The 26,031-nt window shown below is 38.1% G+C and overlaps 1 protein-coding gene across 1 annotated transcript; it reads left to right on the top strand.

Moving 5' to 3' along the window:
- Window positions 1-204: 204 nt before the first annotated feature.
- On the top strand, window positions 205-20,987 carry cxxc4 (CXXC finger 4; the record flags this gene model as incomplete). Its single annotated transcript, XM_079463484.1, has 2 exons — window positions 205-1,029; window positions 20,943-20,987. The coding sequence occupies 2 exons, from the start codon at window positions 205-207 to the stop codon at window positions 20,985-20,987; spliced, it is 870 nt and encodes a 289-aa protein (XP_079319610.1).
- Between the last annotated feature and the right edge of the window lie 5,044 nt (window positions 20,988-26,031).

Here is a 26,031-nt window from a genome sequence, read left to right on the forward strand (position 1 = left end):
CTTTGTTTGACTGTTATTGACTCATTTGTCAGAAGATGTGTAGGGAATGCTTGTCACTTTGTTGTGTAATTGTTGTTCTCTTGTTTTAGTGAAGAAAATAAACCAGGATGGTAACGTGTTGTGTCTAACCAGCTTCACCTTGCCAAAAACCAACTTTCACCCCTGAAATATTTATCGTGACCCCTTGGCATCTTCGCAACAGTCATGTCTAATATTAACAATGCACTTTGCATTGAGAGCGGACAGAGCACAGACGTGTCACTCTTGCAGAAGGATAATCTTCAGGATGGTGGATTAAGCCAGCTGTTGGATTACAATGCCGAAATGGAAAGGTACAGGTCTTTCGCGAACTTTTACAAAACCAATGGGGCATTTCCACAGACTGCAAAGATCGCCCGCATAACGACACCAATTTTTCCCAGCGCCAGAATTGCCGTGTCCCCTTGGAACTGCGATAACGGCATGCTCTGGGGAAGGAAATCAGCGGCAATAAACCCTAATAGGACCGGCATGCATAGAAACGACTCCCCAAGGCCGGGGAAACCTGGCGTGCTGCCCGAAACGCTGCAAATGGCAAATAATAATTTCCTCTCTAGCTTATCCCCTGAACACTGCAGACCTTTAGCGGGAGAATGCATGAACAAGCTGAAATGTGGTGCTGCCGAAGCAGAGATAATGAATCTCCCGGAACGTGTTGGAACTTTTTCCGCTATTCCGGCTTTAGGGGGCATCTCATTACCTCCTGGGGTCATCGTCATGACAGCCCTTCACTCCCCCACAGCCTCGGCAGCCGTTACAGACAGTGCGTTTCAAATTGCCAATCTGGCAGACTGCCCACAGAATAATTCCTCTGCATCCAGCGGAAACCCGGCGAAAAAGAAAAGGAAAAGGTGCGGGGTGTGTGCGCCCTGCAGGAGGCTAATCAACTGTGGAGTGTGCAGCAGTTGTCGGAACCGTAAGACGGGCCACCAGATCTGCAAGTTTCGGAAATGCGAGGAGCTAAAAAAGAAGGCCGGCTCGTCGCTAGAGGTGAGGCGACGGCTCAGACACCACACTCCCCCCTCCTTCCTTCCCCCCGTGCACTCAAAAGCATTAACCTTTCCTTCTAGTCACGTTTCTAAGCCCTTGAAAATTGTTTCCATGCCCACCCATGCCTGAACATCCCCCCGGCTTCTCAAATCTGCCTACCCGCCTAGCCTAATTGGCAGTAATTAGGGGTGTTTGTGCGGAGCGCAAGCTGAGCTTGGCTCAGACACCCCTAATTGCTGCCAGTCAGGCTGGGGCTGGAACGCATCCGAACAACCCTGGGCTTGGCTCTGCTCCAAGCTGAGCTGGGAAATGGTTTTCAGCAGAGAGCCATCCTTCTCTGCGCTTGGTCATTTTAACCAATTATAGAAACCGTCTCCTGACGAGGCCAGTCCATCTCCCCCACAATGAGAGCAATAAGAAAATCCCTGCTGCTAGTCTGGATTCTCTTTCCGACATCTTCACAAACTCTGAAATGGCAAAACCATTGGCACATCAAACTGATGATGCGCTAGGGATTTTTAATGATCTAAAATGACGGTTCTCTCAAATGTTCTGTTTTCAAGGGCTTAGATAAAGAGATTTCATATTTTTGCATGTGGTAAAAGTAAGAAAATATCTGAGAACATACAAATTTGGGTGTGTTTGTATAAGAGTGGAAAAATACACTGCATAATTCTGGAATCGCTAGAATGTAGTCGTGTAAATTAAGGTCCATGTGGTAGTAACATCTGTCTTGGGTGATGAAGTGGACAGCGCTAAATCCAGATGTGAAAACACCAAAACAACATTGACTATATATATACTGTATATCTATTTATAATTCGAAGTAGTTACTGGAGATGCATTTGAGATACAGTATATTTTTACAAGGCACTTTTTAAGATTAAATGACCTAATAAAAACTTAATAACACCATGGCTTAAAACAAACATTACTTTGTGCTTGGTGTTGTAAAAATGAAGTACACATACAGTATAATGTTTATATATAGTATGAGGTGTTCTGCTTCTGCTTTATTACTTCATTGTGTAACTAGACAGAAAGTCTAGTTGTTATAAATTCTTTTCTCTTATCCTTGTTCTATCTAATGTCCTAAGTTGTCTTTTCTTCAAGCAATGACGAGGAGTTTGGTGTCTCTGGTGCAGAAATGACACTTTATGCATGTAGATATCTTACACCAAAGTTGTTTTGCAGTTAAGTGACAATCAATGGTTTTTTGGGACCGTGGAATATGTTGTAGTGCATTATACTGTATTTCAAAAGGTCATAGGAAATATGATTGTAGTGATATGTGACCTTTGAAAAATGATGGTGGTTAAATCCTAATGTCTACCAACATAATCTCACAGGTTTTTACAATTTCAAAACAAGTTTTAGTTATTTCATGAGGTGGCTCATTCGTCCAATCTTATTTGTACATAATAGTACGATTTGCTCTCGGCCCAGTGACAGTTAGGTTTAGGGGAGCGGCATCAGTATATACTTTTTTTCTAATAATAGTACATTTTTGTATGAATGACATCATACAAATTCATATGAATTAGCCATCAGATCAGGTTGTGTCTACAAATGTCATGTTATTCATTTCTAAGATCCCTGAATGAGGTGAAGTTAGCATTTTTGTTGCTCTCTGTGATTTATAGATGTTTATCTCTAAATATTCCCCCTTGAGACCAGTTCATTAATAAAGATTATATAACATATTCAATACACAACAGATGTGCATAGAAATAGTAATGGGATTGGAATGTGACGGGAATCAGCATGGGAGACAGCAGAGCATCTTAGTGACTGTTTACATGCCCTACTGTCATGATTAGACACTTTTAAACACACTTTTGTTTAAAATAATAACCTCTATGGAAATTTGTGTTTTGATGACTTTTTGATTGATAAAGAGATGTTATTGCTTAAGACAGAAGTATGATTTATTAGCAGCAGGCCTATAATTCAGGAAACAATGCTATTTTGGGATATTCTTTTCCTAAACAGTGAAAAGCATTTTAAATAGATATTTTACTATACATTTTTAAAACTCAAGTTACAGTAGTGAACAGTTGAAATATGTACCTCACAATGAAATTAAATCATCTTATGGTTTTGGAGAAACCAGACCAACTTAAATGCAATGCATTTACATTTCTGGTGGACTGTCTGTGAAGAAATATACATTAAGATGATCTTAGTTAGCTGTAAGGCTGATTAGCATCTTCAGCCCACACACAATTTCTTCATTTATATGGAGCCCACACGTATGCTGACCTCTACAGAAGATTCACATGCATTTATACAACCATCTGCAGGTACACACAGATAAAATGTCTTCAATCCTCCATTAAAATGCATAATTGACTTGCTTCCACCTATAAAACTGCACAGACAAAGACGCATCCACAACACACAATCCAGCTCTGGCACACACTCAAACGCACATGTAGACCCCACTGATTGCACCTTTAGCTGCTAACAAAATGATAAATTCCCAGTAAGCAGCTGGATGTGACTGTCAGTGTTTTGCACCTGGGAATCACCCTGAACTAATTATATCTTAAGCGGCGGTGGAAAATGCAAATTAGAATTTTACTTGCACCCCTGAAATCGGAGAGCCAATTTAATCTAATACCGCCTTTAATTTAGCGCGCTAATGCAAGACCCTGGAGGATTACCCCGTGTCACTGCTCTGCGGTTCTCTCTCTCTCTCTTTCTCCATCTTTCTCTCTGTCTCTCCCAGACAGCAGAATGGATTAGGCAGGCAGAGTCATCGTATCTTACTTAATGCTTCCCGAACTTGCTTTGGGTCTAGTAATGCTCCAGGTTAGTCAGACTGTTTAAGTGTGGACTCTGTTTCGGAACCGGTCTGTGTTTTTGTTTGTTTGTTTGTCTGTTTCTTGCACAAAAGCCTGACATATTTTTTTTAATTGATTGGGTACCTTTTTATTTACAGTTATAAGTATGTGAAAGACATTTTTATGAAGCAATATTTAATTATTTTGCAATATCAAAAGCATGAAAAATTCTGTTAACTTAAAAATAGCAAAAATATATCAGAATTTCTATATAGTAAAGCAAAGCAATATATGCACAATGACGTTTAATGTCTCCGCCATAGGAAGTAGTCACTTTTAGCAACTTGTTAGCAACCGCCGTTTTTTTAAGACATTTTACTTTTTAAGGCTTTAAAAAATCACAAGCGTGTTACAATTGGTGTGTTTTATGTCATAGAATGAAACATTTTTAATAATATTTAGAGGTTTTGTTTACCACAGACCTTATTTCGAGCGATTTGCCAAAAACCCATTCAGAAAACCCATAGACTTTAGAGCGATGTAACCGGAAGTCCTAAAATGCTAACTCGCTTCCTGGTTTTGCAAACAAAATTATGTCATCTTAGCGGCTCCCTATAGCAAGCTAGCATCGAAACATAAAAGAGGAAAATGTTGCACCTTTTTTCCGCATTCTCTCTGAAATAAAACCTCCTCCAACATATCACGCACAGCCAGAGCAGAAAATGCAAACCGTCATGTTAAGGATAAGACGTTGGGGGAGAGTGGGATGCAATGCTTTTAAATGACCTCATTCACCAGTGAGACAAAGCACATAACATTTACACTAATAATGAACCTAAACACAGCCTCATTGAACATGCTGATGATGTGTGATGTCTGCGTAAACAGGGTGTTATGCAAATACACACTGCAGGTTGACAGGCAGGTAGGACATCCTACCATTCCATTCGGACCAAATGCAATGATTGCACAAACGTTTAATGGTCCTGAGATTTCAACCCGTGAAACAAACGTGTATGAGAAGTATTTCCTACCTTAGCTTTAAACCATTAAATTGACAAATTAGTAAACATATAACTAAATACGTTTACCTTTATTGCACCTATTAACACAATACATTTATATTCCTAATTCCTACAAGTAGGTCAATATTTTGGTCTTGTTCTCTCAAACAGCTACGACATTAAGAAGACTTGGGATGTAGCTCAGAATGGAATGATATTGTGCTTGTTATTTGCTCAAATTCTTCGACTGTGTTTGAATCATGTAGCCTATGCTTGTCATGTATACACCTTCAATGCACAAATTTATGACAGCTTTGGTCAACAATTGTGTGTGTTTTACAAACATTCTTCTTCTTTTGTGTTCTGCAGATAATAGAAAAGTCATACACGTTTGAAATGACAAAATTATGAGATATTTTTTTTATTTTGGGGTGAACTATCCCTTTAAGTCTTTCGGGTACTGTACTTTTGTTCTGCAGATCTCATGGTCCGGTAACAAGATACCCCTAAAGTAAAAGAAAACTCTAAATGTAACATTATTGTCACTAAGGGTTTTTTAACCCAAGGGGTTTCCTGCGACCGGCTGCACGGCTCTGCTCAGTGTGCTACAGTGTTGTCACTGAATTTATTGGTTTGGCTACCAATTAAGACTGAAGCATAATCGTACATGCCTGGCCTGTGCCCTAACTCGTGATGCCTGTCGTCTCTCCTGACCTGGCTTGATTTAACATCCTTAGTACCGTGCTCCAAGGAACTCTTTGTCATTGGCTGCTCTCTTGGATAGGGAGGGGTGTTTGAGGATGTCAGTGGAGGATGGTCAGTATGTGAAAGTGCAGGTGGTGGGAACATTAATGTGTGGCACTTTAAAATTTTAACAGGTGACTCTGAATAATTGATGGCAGCTCAGGCTGAAAAGTTAAATGGTTCCTCATCACTGCCGTGACCTGTGTGACAAGATGCAAAGAAACTTGGGGCTGATGGTGATGATTAAAGTCAGAGGATAGATAGGCAATGTGGCCTGCATTTTCTCCTGCAGTTAGGTTTAGGGTGCAAAAACTATACCTTAAAAAAATGGATAAAAGTATTTACAGTAACGTTGTATCAGATGAATACAAATTTAGATTTATTATTCTTTTATTGGGGGTTCATATTTACAAGTTCGTAGTATTGGTGTACTTAATTTAGTTAGAAGTAGACAAATAATACATTTCAAATAGTTAATAATCTATGTGTACACTAAAATGCTTATATTTAATGTATACTAAAATATTCAGAGTATAATATATTTTACAGGACTGTATTACTTTCATTGTTTTAACCTTTGTCAAATAGTTTCCAGGAATGTGGTTTATCCAACACAATCTTAAAAGAATTTATAACTTTTTTATGAAAGTGGCTAATCCGTATGAATTCGTACAATGTTATTTGGACATTTTAGTATGATTTTAGTACGCTCCAATGACGTTAGGTTTAGGGGTCGGGCAGGGGTTTCAGTGTCCCTTTTTCTAATAATCGCAAGATTAGTTTTCTAATAATCAATAAGATAGTTTAGTAAAATTCCCATCATACAAATTCATATGAATTAGCCACCTCATGAAATTGTCAGCTGGTGATCATACAATCTACCTCAAATAAGGTCTTTAAGCCTTGTTTATACTCGCGTCTGGCTCTGCACCGCGAGGCTCCCATAATACTTTCCTCCCATAATTTCCGATGAAGAATACTGTACCGCCCCTTTTGTGTTCTGTTTTGAATTTGTGGAATGTCTTTTCCATTCACATTTCCATAAAAATAGCAATTTGGGAGTGTCTGATTTGAGTTATTTGATTGGACATGCGGAAGGAAAAGAAGATAATTCCATATACTACTATGTATAGAGTACTGTATTGTTGAAATGTGGTGATGTACTGTAAATGTGGATAAGTTGCTAACTAAGTTGCTAACTTTGGCGTGCTCTTCCCTGTTTACCTGCTACATATGCATGCCAGACTTAAGGAGCTCTATTAGAATGCAGTCGGCTCGGAGGCCAGAGGAACATTGCTTCTGTCAAAAAGCTTTATTCGCTTTCACTGTTGGACGGTTTAACTTTACAAAACGAAGTAACTTACACACTTTTTAATCTTATATTTTGTAACAGTTATTTTGTTAATTCATTATATTTGATAATTCTCTCATCCTCAGTGCTTTTACTGAGAAAACACCACTTTACCTTCTTGAATACACTTTAACACCTTGTTGTTGTTGGTTCATGCACTGCTTCTCAGCTTTTTCTTGCATGCTGTGTTGTGGTTTTGGATGAAGGCGCTTTGTGGAGGTCCTATCAACCATTTATCCAAAAACAAACTTCTCTCCCAGTGCTCTCCAAATCTGGCAGCGCTCCTAAATCTAACTTCTCCTATTAATTGATAGTTGATGAATTCAAAATGTAACCTCGGACCGTCTCGTCTCTCACGTTCAAACTCCACCTGCACGCTCCCCACCGATCATCACACCAAATATATTTTACATTTAGCGTAATTGTAGTCCTCCCTCTAACCCTAAAATGTGACGATATAAAATATGCAAGAACTATACAAGAATGCCGATTATTGACAAATAATCGTCATCTTGTATATTTGTTTGGATGTTTTGTGCAGTGTACAATAGGTTGTGGACAAATGCTTACATGTAAGAGCATTGACATTCTAAGATAAAAAGCTAAAACTGGTGTATACTGTAGTTCTATTACGGTACTCTTTTTGCAAATTGTTAACACATCCAACACATTTCCCTCTCAACTCGTCACATATTGACGGTCGCTTTTTAACATGCGAGGTACCCGTTGAAATCAGATTTCGACGTGCGGGGTAATCTGTTGCTTTCCATGACAAACCATTGGCATTAATAACACGCAGAAATGAAAATGTGCTGGGGTTAAATATTCAGTTTATCAAACCACAACACATGTCATCATTGCAAAATTACCCTAACCCTCAGCAGTCATGATGTCATTCAAAATACAAATACTTGTACCAAAGCCAAACAATCTAATAGTATGAGGAACAGATGCGAAAGCCATCACCATCCACCGTACATTTCAGGTTTGGTGAACAGACGTTTAAACGTAAAAACTGGCACCAAGAAGAAATCGTTACGTCTGTTCTTTTGTGCAATAACATTGGCTCTCGTGTGTCTTGTGTTCGATTGTGTTTGTTTATAATACTTTTATATAGTTTTTTGGTCTGTGCAATAAATACCTGTGACTGTAGGTTTATTTGCGTGTTGTATTTTATAGTTGAAGAGTGATTAGGTTTAGGGTGGAGGTGGGGATAGGTGCTCCATATATCTTTGAAACCAAAAAAGCAGTTGTTTAAACACTATAGCGAACAACCTAAAGCAGACCTAAAGAAAACAGTATACCCCGCTCGTTGAAAAACGATGCCAAAGGGGTACCCTTCGCGTTAAAAGGCGATGCACGGGGGCGCTGACCGAACGAGTTGACACATCAAGCACCTGGTTATAACTCATTCATTACATTACCTGGATTAGGTAATATTTCTCAAATAAATGACCAAGTATGGACAGTGATCAGAGACAGAGTTAGTTCATTGTGCATTATTCTGTAGAAATATTGTTTCTTGTTACTTTATGTTAGCTAATGCAACTAACAAATACAACCTTATTGTAAAGTGTTACTCAAATAAAAAATTGAATTGGATAATTCATACCAAATTGATTTATGAATGTTTTGGAAATTTGTTGAGCTCTTGTTCTTTGAATAACATCGTGATGACAACAATAGTTCACCCATATTCTTTTTTCTTCCATGTGAATGGAAATGTTTTTAAGAATGGTCACACTGCTATTTACATACAATAAAAGGTCCAGTTAAACTCGTAAAAAGCATCATAAAATATGCGATTGTACGCTGTGGATGGCAGCTTTGCCACTCAAAAATATGTTACCGTACGGCCACAAGTGGTGAACTTTGGGAGCGTTTTGATATTTCCACATTCTATGAATGTTTAAAATCAACAATGTAATAAAACGAACTCTCCACACAATCACAGGCTTCACAGACAGTGGGTTAGTGGTTTAATTACCTTAAAATATTAGTGCTCCCCAGGAAGCTGTCCACGCTCCCACACATATGCTGGCGAATCTGTTCAGAGAGGAAGGGCGGTCAGCTAGTGTTTTGCATTTCAATTTAACATCTCAGAGAACAGGCAATCTGTTTGGATCGCTTAGCCTTCGCACCAGTACACCCACATGGCTCATCGCTATGCTGCACTCACTCGCTCTCCTGAGCCGACGCCAGTGACTGACGTCCCGCTGCCATTCTTTAAAGGCCTGCGGGCCGCCACGGGGAGGGAATCTTTCCACAAAATGTCCCCTGAGAGCCCTTAGAAAGCACCCTGCCGCCACAGTCTTCCTCTCAATCTTTTACCTTTTCTTTCCTGTACACTTTGTTCTTGTCTTTCTGTCTCCTTCCAAAAAAGAATTTGTCTTTTTTTCTTATTCACACTCTTTATCTTCTTGATGTAGATCAACAGTCAACTATGACGTCAATCCCATTTCTCTCTTTCTGTGTTGCCTTTCCTCACTGTTGTTTATTGGGTTGCGGCATTTGTGAGCAATGATCACATCTAAAGTGCTCGTAAAGACGGCTGTGTTTACACGTCATATCGAGTACGCACCGAATACTGAGCATCTTAAATTTATAATAAAGATGTTTTCTTTAATTAGCACCTTTGAAATTTTTACGGGTTTTCTCATTAAATCTATTTGCTAGATTTTTGCATGTTTTTGCTGTAATAGAATGCATTAATCTCAGGATAGGGCACGTCACAACATCGCATTTTCACCCGGAATATGTTTTTGGATTATTTACCAACACCGGTCCGGGAGACATGCCATCACCATAGAACAAACTCTGTGATTCAAATGCTATGTCTATTTCCTGTTGCTGGAATCCGATGGTTGAGATGACTGGACCGGATCAACACTAGCAATGCATGATCATTCACCCACCAAAACTTGCCTTCTGCCAAATATGTTTCATTTAAACATTTAAACATAAATCACTAAATTTACCTCAATTTACAGTACATTGGGTTAGATCAGAGGTTCCCAAAGTGGGGGTCTCAAGGCCGTGAGGACGGGTCGCAAGAGGATTTCCAGAAATATATATTTTTTTTATTAGAAAAAGCATATGCAATCAATAAGTGTAACATAATCTAAAAATATTAGATCATTTAAAGATCAAACCAGGCAAGTAAAAAGCCATCAACCTTAGGAATTTCCTCCCCCTCGATCATGACCCCTCAGGTAATTACGTCACATTAACGACATTAGAAACCGCATTAGGTTAGGTGCAGCAAATCCATTTACAGCACCACTTTAAACAGTCCCATCAGCATGCAGATTATTTTTAATGCTTCATGTTTAGGATGTTCTTATTTTTCGAAATGAAGCATTGATTAATTTCAACCAAAGACCATACAGGGAGGCCAGGGGAGCAGGGCAGAGAAGCATCCTCGACTACGAAAAGCACTCGAATCAGTTTGATGAAATTCTACCATCCGTAGTAATAATTCATAGTTTATGTATAACAACAATTCAAGTAATGAGGAAATAAATATAAAATAATATTGTTAGACTCTGCTCTTTTTTTTTGTTGTCATTATGCACGTTTGGGTATAGGCAAATCTGCGCATTTCTGCGCAACGTTTGTGTAATTTAACCACCTCCGAGGATAGTGGGGGTCTCGAGTCACTGGCACTGTTATTTTGGGGTCGCGGGCTGAAAAGTTTGGGAACCCCTGACTCAGATGATAATGTTATGCCAGGATCCTAATTTAGTCTGGCAAATCCAGATAAAACATTATTTCCTGACGATAAACTGTTTGATTTGTCCAACCATTCTTTTTGTGTTCATTTGTTATTTGCCTCTATCCACTCACCTAATTACATAATCATGTTTTCCACATTTGCTGTATTATACATCTAAATAACAAAACTAATCTGCCACATCTGGGAAAAGTCAACAGGCATAAGATACTTACATTGTTATTACTTTGTAACAAGGTCTCTTCATTTGTTATGCAAAAGTAGTGTAACGCGTTACAATTCTGAGACAGTGATATTGTAAAATAACTAATACCTTTTAAATGACAGTAACTAGTCATATATAATTTATTACATTTTAGAAAGTAACTTGCCCAACACTGGGAAGAAAAGAGATTATCATGATATTAACTAGACTTGAATTTGTGTCAATGCAATGAGCTTCAAATTGTGCCTCAATGTCAATTTGCACTATGCTATGAAACTGTTCATTACCACCCTTACTGGTTTTTATGACTATTTCTTGTTATTATTAATAACACAACTAATATGTATTATAAGTTTTAACAGTACTACCTCAGCAGTCTTTTATTATCATGTGTGCTCTTGTGTTCCACTTGCAGCTCCTTGGTCCCCTTTGTGAAACAACGTGTCATTCTCTGTTGTGCTTGTGTATAAATTCTCATTGACAATGATGTGGACTTTAATTTGGTTTAAGCCATCTGTGTGCATGTTTAGAGTAAATATAAAGAGTTTGGCTTCATTATAATGCCTCTCCTGTCTGGCTATTTTATGATGAGATGTTAAAAAGATAATGGAGAGATTGTGTCCCATGGCCTCTGGATGAACTTTTTTATCAGACCTGACATATTATATATATAGTTATAGCCATGCCTTTCATTTTGCTCTCTCTCTCTCTCTAAATATATCAATATAATATTTTAGTATTTTACTACCACAACATCTTATTGAATATCTCATATACATGTGTTATACATTCTGCGTCTTATATTTAAAGCCCGGCATCTGATATGCATAGAATCACTGTGAGATAATTTCCCATATGTTGTTTTAGTGCAGGCAGTGCATGATTTTAGAATGATTCTATTAGAATGATCATCTTTATTCTTAATAATTCATTCTGTTTGCCTAGAAATATTGTGATGCAAGGCAAAAGACATCATCTGTAGAATGTGGAAGATTTAGATGAGCGCTGTGTTTGTAACAGCCTTGGACTGGCCCTTTTATATGCTGCTCAAGCTTCTGGGATATTGGCTACCAACTCTGAGATGAGATCTCCTCCTGTGAATGTTAGTGATGGATTGCTGTACCTTCCAGGTTTGAGCTCGGCAACGCCCCAATATTCCTGCAGAATAGAGTGACAGGCAATATATAACACATCAGTTAGGGCTGACTGCACCAGAGAAACTTTATTTTTTCTGTCTGGAGAAGAGTCCTGATTTTGGCTGGCCCCCATAGCCATAGCTGCGTTCTACCTCTTTTTTGTCAACCTATTGTCTATGTTTCTTTTCTTCCTTTGATATTGCCAAATTTGTAAGAAATTGTTTTGTTATGAATTGCTAAATAATTTGTGCTTGTGTTTGTAAGACAACATCGGGACCAATACACAATACAATACACATTTTTAAAGGCTAATTTCAATTAGAGAGCAAGTTGGGACGTTTTTTAATTAAGTAATTTCAAATCACATGAGCCAATATTTTATTCACAATAGAACATAGACAACATAGCAAATGTTAAAACTGAGAAATTTTACTTTTATCCACTAAATTAGCTCATTTAAAATGTAATGCCTGCTACAGGTCTCAAAAAAGTTGGGACGGGGGCATGTTTACCATGGTGTAGCATCTCCTTTTCTTTTCAAAACAGTGTGAAGACGTCTGGGCATTGAGGCTATGAGTTGCTGGAGTTTTGATGTTGGAATTTGGTCCCATTCTTGCCTTATATAGGTTTCCAGCTGCTGAAGAGTTTGTGGTCGTCTTAGACATATTTTTCGCTTAATGATGCGCCAAATGTTCTCTACAGGTGAAAGATCTGGACGACAGGCAGGCCAATTCAGTACCCAGACTCTTCTTCGATTAATCCATGCTGTTGTAATAGCTGCAGTATGTGGTTTTGCATTGTCCTGCTGAAGTATACAAGGCCTTCCCTGAAATAGGCATTGTTTGGAGGGAAGCATATGTTGCTCCAAAACCCTTATATACCTTTCAGCATTCACAGAGCCTTCCAAAACATGCAAGCTGCCCAAACTGTTTGCACTTATGCACCCCCATACCATCAGAGATGCTGGCTTTTGAACTAAACTCTGATAACACGGCGGAAGGTCTCCCTCCTCTTTAGCCCGGAGGACATGGCGTCCGTGATTTCCAACAAGAATGTCAAATTTGGACTCATCTGACCATAGAACACTATTCCACTTTGAAATAGTCCATTTTAAATGAGCCTTGGCCCTCAGGACATGACGGCGCTTCTGGACCATGTTCAAGTATGGCTTCCTTTTTGCATGATATAGCTTTAGTTGGCATCTGCTTATGGCACAGCGGATTGTGTTTACCTACAGTGGTTTCTGGAAGTGTTCCTGGGCCCTTTTAGTAATGTCATTGACACAGTCATGCCGATGAGTGATGCAGTGTCGTCTGAGGGCCCGAAGACCACAGGCATCCAATAAAGGTCTCCGGCCTTGTCCCTTACGGAGATTTCTCCAGTTTTTCAGAATCTTTTGATGATGTTATGCACTGTATATGATGAGATTTGCAAAGCCTTTGCAATTTGATGTTGAGGAAAATTGTTTTTAAAGTATTCCGAAATCGTTTTACGCAGTCTATCACAGATTGGAGAGCCTCTTCCCATCTTTACTTCTGAGAGACTCTCTAATGACTTATAGCAGGCATTCAATTTTAAATGAGCTAATTTAGTGGATAAAAGTGTAAAATTTCTCAGTTTAAACTTTTGCTATGTTATCTGTGTTATATTGTGAATTAAATATTGGCTCATGTGATTTGAAATTCCTTTAGTTTTAATTTTATTCAAATTTAAAAAACGTCCCAACTTTTCCACAATTTGGGTTGTATATACAAAAAAATAACATTTAGTATACTGCTATTTGTATTGTGTATATGCCTCTTGGCATACATACATTATATATCTTGTCTTTATTACAGTATATGCATCATCTTGTGTTTATTTTGCCGCATATTATGTTTCATCTATTAGTTTTGTCTATTTTTGTCATTCACTTTTCTGTGTAACCAGTCGACCTACGTTATTATTAAAAAAGTTTTTATTGTGCTATATTCACATTCTGCTGTATCCCTTTTTGCTAAAAGATCATTTAGGAATAGTTAACAAAAAAGGAAATTCTCTCACCATTTACTCACGCTCAAGATGTTCCAAATCTGTATAAATGTCTTGGTTTTGCCGACGTCAAAGACAGATATTAGGAGGAATAACCAAACAGTTCTGGGACACCACTGATTACCAGTTTAGAAAAAAACTACAACTATGATAGACAATAGTCCCCCTTGAATATCTTCTTTCGTGTTCAACAGAACTCAGAAAGGTATAAATGATAGAATAGAATAGAATAGAATCTTACATTTTGGGTTTATTCCTTGAAAGAAAATATTTTATTTTACACAATAGTGGATCTTTTAATTAATGTGCCTGGTCAATATCATAGTCCATGCGTTCAGCGTGGAGATTTTGGTTTGAGCTACCGTCTGAAGACACAAGCTATTCTTGTGTTGGGAGGAAAAGCCAAAGAGAACAAGTAAAAGTGAAGGATTATTTATTTATTTCTGAAAGAACCTGTCACAATTGCCTCCAAAGGATTGCAGTCGTGAATGGTGGCCATGCGTTAATAAATAATGGATATGTCAGGGCAACGTATGGGCTGTGCGTTATAATGAGCGTTCTGGAGCACATCAGCACACTGCCTGGACTGGTATTCATCTCGTGAAGAGACGAGGGTCTCAGCCACTGTCACTGAATACCCAAATACCCTTCCCCCTCAATTCCCCGTTCTTCTCTCCGGCAGCCTTGCATCTTAAACTTGACTCCCATTTTTACTCCAACAGAAAACTATGTCACAAGCAAAGAAAATACCAGCACCAAAAAATTTTTTAAAAGTGTCAACTGATGACACACGGACAATTATTGATGTTGCTGTAAAATAAGAAAAATATATCTCCCTCCAACTATAAAAGCTATCTTTGTGCCATTTCAGCTATTTATTTTGGCTTCAATGGTTGTACTGGAGGTTAACGAACCTGATGGCGTGTCTTTAACGTACGTCAGCATGCATGTTTCACATGTTAAACTAATCTACGTTGACGGCCCAGTGCTGATTGAATTTGAGGCTCTGCAGCTCCTGCTATTATCATCCTCTCTTGGTCTTGAGTGGTTTATCTGTGGCCTTCACGAATCCCCACATCAGGGTTGCTGGGGGTGGGGGACAAAGAATGGAATTGGATGAGATGCTGTATGTGTGTGAGGCAGAGTCTGACTGACTATATGCGCATATTTTTGTGAATAGAGTATACTAAGCGTATATACGTCTACTATACGTGTCTGTGTATTTTACCATTTGATTTGGGCAATAATGAATCAGCACTCTTCCTCCCTTATCTTTTTCTCTCTCTTTCACTTCAATCAGAGGAGGACATACCCAGCCCCTGTCATTAACAGCACCTGCCATCCCCAATCAGTGTCAATGGCTTATAGGACCCCCACATCAGTCAGCCAGCCTGATTCCGTCTATGACGTGTCTTCCTTTGTAAGAAGGAAGCAAGATTGTCGCCTTTACTCATTGCATCAAAAAACAGATGAACGCATTCATACTGGTTATTCAAACATGTGGGGCTCAAGATGTACAGAAATGGTGCAGATAATGATAAATGATCAGTAAGTTAGTCACTAAATTATTATAAACACACCATAGAATAAAAGGGTAAATTACTATGTTGCTTGAACAACTATTTATTCTGATCATTATTAATACACAATAACATAATTGTTGATGGAATATTGATTTATTATATTATATTGCATTTATTAAAATGGTATCAACAGCAAAAAGCCATTCAGCATAACATATGCCGTTTGTATTTGCCTACTGTATTGTGATTGACAGGAATAGATGCTCCTCCCAATCTTGCATTAGGAGCTCCATTATGTTCAGTAGATATGATAGACTTTTAAAAAGGGAACGCTGTTGTGCATCGGTCATGCAGTCTATGTATGTCTGAGACAGGCTGATTTTTATGTCCAGGTGAACATTTACTTTGGTGTCATTTGATTGCAAAGGAGACCTCAAAGTGACTTGCATATCCCCGGCGTAACAATACCCTCCCCGTCTCCCGTTCCCCCCTCTCTCTCTGGGTGGTTTGATGGAGTGATTTTGATGGAGTGCGCAGGCGGGAGAGAGCCGTCGTCGAGCTGTGCTAATTGAGCTCTCTTTGTGCCTGGTCACAGCAGTGAGGCGAGGAGAGACGACTGGAAGTGAATTTGAGCAGCACTCAGGAAGCCTCGACCAGATCGATAGTGTGAGACTTAACAAAACGCAGACATGCCGGCCACGCACGTCAGGGTCATTACTGTCTATAGCAAACCACATTTTCACTAGGGACTGATCAATGCCGAAATATATGGATCTAGAGAAACATTCTTCTCCTATTTCTGTTTTTTCTTCTAGGAAGGGAAAGGAGATGCTTTTTATCCAAAGTGTCTTACAATTGAAGGGAGACTTTTTATCCGTATGTGTGTTTCCTTGGAATTAAACCCATGAGATAGTGTTGACAGCGATATGTTATTCGAACTGAGCGACAGGAACAAGCTGTACGGTATATCAGTAATAGGGAGTGATTGAGAAGTGTGTTTGAGAGCTGTGAGCAGGAATGGCAAGGGTGGTCGCTCTGTCCTTTGTATCATAGGTCACTGTGATGCTGCCTCAGTAGATGATGCTATGGGAAACCTCCCAGGTATGATGATGACTTAATGAAGTCTGTAGAGAAGATAGAACTGCCTACTAATGCTCTCATTATTTACATTTACGCATGTCGCAGACTCTTTTAACCCAATCGACTTACAGTGTGTTTAAAGTATACATCTTTATCAGTATTTGTGTTCCCTGGGAATCAAGCCAATGGCCCTTGCGTTGCTCACGCACTGTTCTACCAACTGAGCTGAAGGAACACTGCCTTATTGATGCCCTAAACACAACTAAAGCTTTAACCTTACATCTAGCCAAGGCTTTGCATCAGTTTTGAGTCTGATATCAAGTCCCTTGTCGTTCGAGCTCTGCAGCCTCTGCTGAACCTTTGGGGAACCCCCTGGATCCTGGGGAAATGGAGAGTAAGCAAACACCAAACATTTCAATGAAACTCTCCCTCCTCCCATCAAAAGTTCTACTTCTCCAAGAGTTCTTCAAAACATGTTTATGTCTCAGCCAAGGAGTCAGTGTAGCGGTTCTTTTTGTCAATGTTTTGTCAACGGTTTCATTCGATGCTAAGGATAGACATTTGGATCCCAGTGCCTGAAGCAAAGAGCAACCCGCAAGTGGAATCTACTTTTAGCTTTTCTGCACTCCAAACTGTGCCAGGTCCGGTTCATTGTCTGCTACAGTATGTCTTGAATGCAAATCTAACAAAGATGCAATTTATCACTGATGAAAGAAGGGTTTTAAACCAATTTATCACTATGTGTATCCCAACAACATTCTTAAGAAGCCTATTCACAAGGTTCTCTGATCTGGTTTCTCTCCTGAACCTAGTGCCTTGAGAGATTTCAGCATAGGGCTTTGATTGACTTCTCTAGCAGAGATACAAAAGTTTTGGCCCCATGTTGGGTCTATTATTCTGCTGTATTCTATCCTTGTACTTGATATAATTTATAAAGAGGTTATATTTTTGTAGGTAGCATGTGTTTGTGATCTGGTACACAAAGCTAGGTCTGGATCCAGTCCACTGCCAACTTGCTTTAGTGCTGATACAGTACTATTACCAGAGTGCTTTGGTACCGGAGATGTTTATTCTTTTTTTATAATAATCGTGCAATCTTTTGTTGACAAATGGATTTTAAAAAACATGACAATAACCTATTTAGTATTTTGAACCAGTAGTCCCCAGTCCTCCTCCTGATGACCCACTGTCAAGTCCGCTGTTTTCTCTCATGGTTGTAAAAAAGAGACATGTGTTATCATTGCTGCATTCTGCTTTCATGAATCTCACCATCACTTACCTGAAATAGTACAATACAGTAAATTACGCTGGTATGGTATTATTTTATGAACAGGAATTACCAGGATATATCTATTAAGGTCTGTTAAATTTAGCAGTGAATTCGAATTAGGCAGTCAAGAGTTGAATACCAAGAATGAGTCTTCAAGTTTCTCATTGAGTAGATTTAAAGGACATTGATTAAATATCCCTGCGACCCCAATAGGGATGAGCGGTATACATGATGGATATATGGATGGATAATAATTAATACCTCAAACCAATGTCTTTGTTTTACATCATTGCAGATTAAAATCAACAATCTATTCAGCAATCATTTGGATATTTGTAGTTAGAACGTGCATGCATGGCTGCTGCATTGATATTGTTTGCATGGCAATACTACAGTTTATGAGTACTGTTCGGCAGTACTGTTCTCAGTTTACTGAACTAACACTAGTAAGTAAAGGAAAAGTTCACCAAAATATAAACATTCTCATGCCAGATGTTTTACCAAATACATAGATATTAAAGGTCCAGTGTCTGAAATTGAGCGACATCTAGTGGTGAGATAGGAATTAGTCACACTAAGGTCATAAAAACAATAAAAACAGTTCTTCATTTTGTAAGGTCTTTATACACCTCTGAACACGAAGTTATGTATATTATATTGCAATGCTGTCAATAGATCCTCCAAAAAATGACACCTTGGACCTTTAAAATAGTGTCATGTTATAATTTATGTGACTCAAAATCAGCATCACTTTAAAGTCTGATCACTATTCTATTCTATGCCCTTCTGTCTTAAAAAAAGGAAAGAAAACTGGATATTTCCAGAATTGAAAGAGATGTAAACAGACCAGATTCATAACAACAAGAGAACATCAGGATCTCTTATTTGAGATTCCCCACAGGTACTAAACTAGCAACTTCTATGGGAAGTGCTGTAGAGGGCATGACTATTTTTAAAAACCGACTGCTAGAATGCCTACAGCTGTGGCAGAGTCTTGGAAATGTTTGAACAGAATGTTTGGAGAATTTTTCCAAACGGCCATAGTAATTTACTGTAATTCTTGACATCTTTCTGAACTCATGGTCTTGTGATTTATCATATTTACAGCAGACTTCATTTATTAAATTACATCCCCAACTTCCTAAAGATCTCCATAATGTGAGGCATATGACTTTATAAAGAAAGTCAAATATATTGCTTCCTTTAAATCAAATTTGAATTATGGTAATTCATGTAATAACCCATGAAGCCATGTGATTGGCTAATAAGCCAGTTTATATTTGAAAATTCCAAGAAACCCTGTGATTGGCCGAACAGTGTTGTTTATTTCAATTTCAGGTGACATCACTTGCTGTTTACATTTAAATGGACCTCAAAGTTATCAAATAATGTATATATTTGAAAATTTCACGCAGCCACATGATTGGCTGAACAGTTTTCTAAAAATACGGTGTTGTTTTGTTGGTAGCAACCACACTCATAACCTGAAATCACACTGAAGAAAGAGCATAGCATCTTCTCTGAGATATCCTTTGACAGATTTGACAAGGAAACACTACTTTTCAAAGAGCAGCTTACTTCCAGCACCATGAAGGTATGTTAATTCAACCTTGTGGTAACATAAAATTTTAAGTTAAAAACAAATGCGATTTTCAAGCAATCACTACTTTTCTCTGAGAAATTTACTTCCAGCACCATGAAGGTATTTAAAACTAACCTAGTGGTAACAAAATAAAGCACTAATACGTTAAAAACAAATGCACAATCCCCTTAAACAATCTGTACTCGATCTGTCATTTCACCTTTAAAGCGAGGTGCAGTTGGTACCTTCTCTGGTTCAGGCTATAAACTGAGATCCACCAGAAAACCTTCAAGCCCTCTGAAGGATCCCACCCTGTCTGACAACCTCGCAGTGCTAGCACACGCAGTCAGCTCAGACCATAACTACGGCTCCAAGTCCGGTAGCTTTTACGCCACACATAAACAACTAAAGAGCATAAAGCTAGAGAACCCCTTTCTTAAAAACACAACTGTAATTCCTGTGTTTTGTCCAGAACTTACAAACACTCACACCACAGTCCATCTGCTAGCACATGCAGTCAGCTTGGAGCACAACTACAGCTCCAAGTCCGGTAGATCTCACGCAACACAGAAACAACTAAAGGGCATAAAGCTGGAGAACCGCTTCCTTAAAAACGCAGCTGAACTTCCTGAGTTTTGCCCAGAACGTAGAAAGTCTCACCCCCCAGTCCATCTGATACACACCAGCACTGAGGAACCTCTTTTAATTCATGGGAACAGCACAGAAGACCATCAAAGAATGTCTCGTGCTGTGGTGGATTCTATGTTAAGGAAATCCTCTGGCAAGCCTCATACCTACAGCCTAAAGTTAGGGCTCCGTGTGAAGCAACGCCTCTGGGAAACTGTAAACTGCCCCACCATGCTTGAAGAAGAGCAGCCTTGTGGACTCATCCAAGTTAAGGAGATGTTCTCCAGACCAAGCCTGAAGAGATCTGCCCCACGTGTAAATGTTGACATTAGTGGTGAACCCCTGCCATACGCACCACAGAGGAAGAGGCCCTGCCTGTGACATCCATGCAGAGTCTATATTATAAATTGTGTCTATATTGTACATAGTTCTCGAATACATGTTTGCTACTCATTACTCTGAATCTGTATGTTTATATTACTTCATTTTATAATAACTTCATGACTATGACCTTACTACTTGTTGGCCTATTCATTTTATTACAATAAAATCACTTTATAAACATATTGAACTGTGTAGCTTGAAGTTTCTTCCCATGAAATGTGTAATTTTGTGAAATATTTAAATTACAAATACCTTTCACTTTGTGACCGTCAAAACATTGATAACATAGTTCACCTAAAAATCACAACAGTGATTAAATTGTCTCTTTACATTTTGAGCACAGAGCAGATGAAAGAAAATGGACAGATTTAAAGAAATGGACATAGGAGCAAAAAGAGACTATTATAATTATTTACAAGGCAATTCTTACTTCTTTATTCTTTTCTTCTTTCTCCAGAGAACACCAGTTAACAACGGGGAAGCATTTCGATGGTTCTTTTAGGGCTCTGAATCAAGGGACTTTTGTGATATCAGAGACTCACCACAAAAGGAACTTGCAGGGCTTTAGGAACCCACAACCAAACCTGACACTGGATGACAGAGGAGGAAAGAGAACGGGACATGCAAAATGCCAATATAAAAAACTGTTCTTTCATTCCTTGTGTAATTATTATTGTACATTTTGGCAGTATCATAATGTATATTTTTCAGTGTCTATCAATGTGTTTCAGTGTTATGGCTGTGGTCGCAGCCATCCTTATGTGAAGGATCAAGTAGACAATCATTACAAACAGGAGTTAATGTCAACACAGGCCAGTAAGATTATAAATACCACACTTTTTAGATCTGGAGCAATAATCATAACGGTAATTGCTCTCTGCCATCAATGAGCATAAAAATACCTCTTTTGACCTGAACTGACAATTTCGAGAGGACATGTTAGTGTCCTCTATAATTATTGTGATGTTTTGTAATTGACATACTGTGTACAGACAGTAAAGAAAGATTTCTTTCTTTTCAGCTGTGTTGATTTTGTGTGGCATATTGCAGTGCAGGGCATGTCTGGTTGCCATAGAGCCTTTTTAAAAGTCTGGTAATGTTGAGAGAAGGTGATTTAAGATTGTTTATTTAGTCTCTCAAAGTTTGATTGCGTTCTGTTTAGTTTTGATCGGAACTGCTTAAAAAGCTGCCTAAAGGTACGTTAAGGAACCAGTAAAGAACATTTGTGGCATCACAGAAAAATTTGCAATTTGCATTTTGAATGCACACAGTGCAGTATACAACACATTCCAAAATGAATTAATAAATAAGTTGGTCCATTGTCTTTACCCTAATGTTGCATGTGTATATGTGTTTTTGTTTTAAAGAAATTAAGAATTTGTATATTGTTGTTGTGATGCTTTTACGTGTTAAAATAATAAAGGAACACAAAAAACATTTGATTTGATTAGCTGGCAGTAACCTTTATAATACGTATTAATATATTTCTATTTCTGCTTTTTAGCAACCATATATCTATATTTTCTTATATTTCTCATCTCTCTGTAATTGTAATGCAAACCATCACAAAACATAAAGGAAGAAATACAAAAACATCAAGTCATTGTCTGTCCCAGCTACTCCTAGTATGCAAAAATGCCACATGGAGAAAAAGAGTTACTCCCAGAGGTGTTAAGCTTTAAAAAGAGACTAAAATCCCATGAGGTTTGTAATGCATGGAACGGGTGTGTGGGGGGGTGGATAAAGAAGGTTGATGGGTTGACGTTTGCTTGGGTAAATCAAGCTTTCTATATTCTGAGGAGGGAGTCATTTTTATAGGTATGGAAAAGAGAATAAAGTAATAGTACCTCTCTTAAATGCAGTTCATGCATGAATAAATACAGTTTTCAAATGCACCCAATTAATAGCATGCTATCTTCATAATTCACAATAACCTGTTTTAATTAAATTAGTTTTATGCCTATTGTCGATGTATGTGAAATGTATGGTAGCAATTTGGTTCTCCAATACAGTACAGGCCCCGGAAACCCATCACAAGTCTAATGTACTGCATACATTAAAAAACTGTCCAAGAAAGTACAGATATGTATTGAAAACAGGAAACATTTAAGCAACTGGCAGAACAAGGTCTGAGAGGGAATATGTAGCTGGCAGCAGCCCTATCTGTGGCAAGTCCCTAAACTGGTGTTCACAAGGTAATAAGGGCCATCAAATACGTTGAATGCTGAGGTAAAATAACATCAGAGAGAGCTGTAATCCATCCCTGCTCCTAAATTCATTCACAAACCTAGATTTGAAGTAATGGGTCTCCTGAAAACATGCTTATAATAAGCTATGCATTTTGTGATCATGTGTTTTGCAATCAGTGTGTTACCCAGTAAAAACATTTTCGTTGCCTGGAATTATGGTTGATGACTATCACCCTAAAGCAGTATGTTTTTTTATTTACAGTGTAACAACATCCAATAATTGAAATGTATGGCAAAACCCTGTTCTATAGTGAACAACACAAAACATTAAAATAGATTCTCCAATGATGCCGACAGGCATGGCCACCCCAGGGATTCTGCAGGGAATGCTAGTGTTGTGCCATGCTATTCTGTGCAAAGAATGCTGACAATTCCTTGGCAGAAACAAAGCCTTCTTTATCTCCTAAAGCTTCATGGAAATTTATCTCTTTTTACTACTTTGATAATCTTATTCTGATTAACCTATTTGATAATTTGGCTGAAGTTAATGGTCACCATACGCAAAATCATGATTAACCGTAAACCATCTGCCAAGATTCTGCTTACAGGTATTTTTAGGGTAAATTGCAAATGCAAACCTTTATTCTCAGGAAATTTTAAGGTAACAGAAGAGTAAAGTGAGAAAACAAGGCAGAAAAAGCCCCTTTTTTCATTATTTTTATCCTGTCTGCGTTTTTCGGCGGCACACATATTGATGTGGGGAGACCAGGGTGTGAGTGTGCGTCAGAATCATTTCCTGATGAAGGTGACAAAGTGGAAGTAATCAGCAGAGCTCTGATCCAGCGTGACAGCCTGAGCTGTGCCGCTCTCGGTGCTCACAAGCAGGTAGAGCAAAGAGTGGAATTAAAAATAGTGAAGACGGTCAGAGAGGCTTAACGTGTTCATAAGGACAGTATAAGGCAAAATATTTAACATGTTATATTTAACAGAATATTCTCTAAAGAAAATATTTGGGGTAAAACTGATTTTGACAAGACCTTCTATTGAAAGAATCTGTCGATACTGTATATACGTTTTTACTCACAAAAACAACATACTGTATAGAACACTGTAAAAAGCATAATTTTACAGGTATTCTTCTGGTCTAGAGACTCAGTAACTGACAACAGAATTGGATGAAAAAGTTCATTTTGATAATGGGGATTCCAGGAGAATTGTCGTTGATGTTTGGAACTCTTCTGGAAACTAACTGAAAGCTATAATACTGTTAGGTTTTAGGCACTTGTGGAGAAAAGCTTTAAAGTAAGGCTTTTAAAATTAATGGCAAGAATAAATTTGATGTATTATTAACTTTTGTGGACTAAATCAAATTAGTATTTGGTTTGACCATATTTTGCATTTAAAGAACTTTTTTCGCTGAGAAACTTGAACAGGTACATTTAAGGTAGTTTGTGAATCGAAGAATGACAGGTAGCAGCAAAAAACACACCCCAAATATTGCAAGATTACTGCAATTTTATATCTGATACTAAAACCTTATAATGCAGCGTGGTACATCAATGAGAAGCTATAAAAACTGGTGTAAAAAGTTGTTCTCCCCATATTAACATAGATTCGTTTTTTTGTTCTTTGGCTTTTAACATTTATTTCATTTTATTCTAGATTTTCAAGGTCACCGATGATTGTTTAACTGATTGTTTGATTCTACTTTGATCCGTTTTACTCCTTGTGACTGTTTTTAATCATTGTACAGCCCTTCAATCTACATCAGTGGTCTGATTGTCTTTTGTGTCTTGTTTTTAGCATTCCTGCTTCATACACTTTAGTCTGCTTATGTTACATTGACTTGATTGATTGACAGAGAAGCGTAAGTATTGTACAGTATCCCGTTTTGTTTGCTGATGACGTTGCTAAGAGTTAACAATGCTCTTACCACCAAGCTTGTGCCAAGCGGCATCAGTGGATTATGCTAAATATGATGTTTAGTCATACAAGATCAGTTTTGGTTTTCCAGAGTTTGTCAGATGGCATTTCATAAATTTCAATTAAAAATTCTCCCATAAGGCTGTGCCTGTGGAAGCATCCATGCAACAGTTGCATGTGTGTACAATTTCAGTTGTTGTGAGTACGTTTTCCAGTCTCACTAAAGCTTGCCACAAGCTTGTGATTTGTGAATGCTTTACTAACTTTGGTCTTTTAATATCCTGCCTTACCATGCAGTTCCATCCTGAACTGTCACCCAGATTTAAAGTGGAATGTATAAATTAAGGGTTTGTGGCTTTTGACCAAACCGCCCAGAAATGTTTTAAGTGAGTGTGGTGAATATATAGTGAATATAAAGGTATAAATGTGTCTATAAAAGTTTATTACCAGCCGTTTGGAATAACCCAAAAACAATTTGTAAAGGATGTTTTTTTACACTATTTTCAAATTTATAGTGACATTCTTTAAAGGGATACTCCACCGAAAATGACATTTCTGTCATGAAGTATTTCACCTCCAAGTTGTTCCAATCCTGTTTGCATTTCTTTGTTAAGTCAAACACAAAGAAAGATATTTGGAAAAATGTTTGCAACTGCCAGTTTTGGGGCATCATTGACTTCCATAGTAGAAAAATGTTATGGTACTCAAAGGTGTACTAGAACGGTGTGCTTTCCTAAATTCAAAATATCTTATATTGTGTTCAACAGAACAAAATATAAAAACACAATACTTTGTACAATATATTTTCAACTATGGTGATCAATGGTGCATCAGAACTGTTGGGTTGCGAGCGTTCTTCCAAACATCTTATCTGTGTTCAACAGAACAAAGAAATGTACAGAGTTTTGGAACAACTTGTCGGTGAATGAATCACGACAGAATTCATGTATTCCTTAAAAATAGAGATGAAGACACCATGCAGTCACATTCCCTACATAAACAAACTCTTAAAATGTCCATGAAATAGGAGATTCTTTGTTCCTGTCTTCATGCATGGCTTCCACTCTTTCTGTGGTGGGCGGTGAAGAATCTTGTTACTTGGCAACAAGCATAACAATGACACAGGTGCTCACACTGTAATGGGGGTGGTCTTTCTCTCTCTTTCCCCATCTCATGATTTTTCTCATTCATACACATTCTAAACATCTCTTACTGTTCTTCAAGTTCAATTAAAAAACTAAACTGGCGTTGAAAAATGGCCACACGATTAAACGGTCTGTTACCCCATCCAAAAACAAAAAACTCAGCTTCTTTAAACTCTTGTTTACATGGGTATATGTGTGAGGATACTTCCATCCAATCTAATCAATGCTTATATTAATCTACTTGCCAGTCAGCCTGCCACCCAACTGTTTGATTAAAAGCGGGAAGAAA

The sequence above is a fragment of the Barbatula barbatula genome (genome assembly GCF_947034865.1).
Source record: "Barbatula barbatula genome assembly, chromosome: 8".
Classification (NCBI taxonomy): domain Eukaryota; kingdom Metazoa; phylum Chordata; class Actinopteri; order Cypriniformes; family Nemacheilidae; genus Barbatula; species Barbatula barbatula.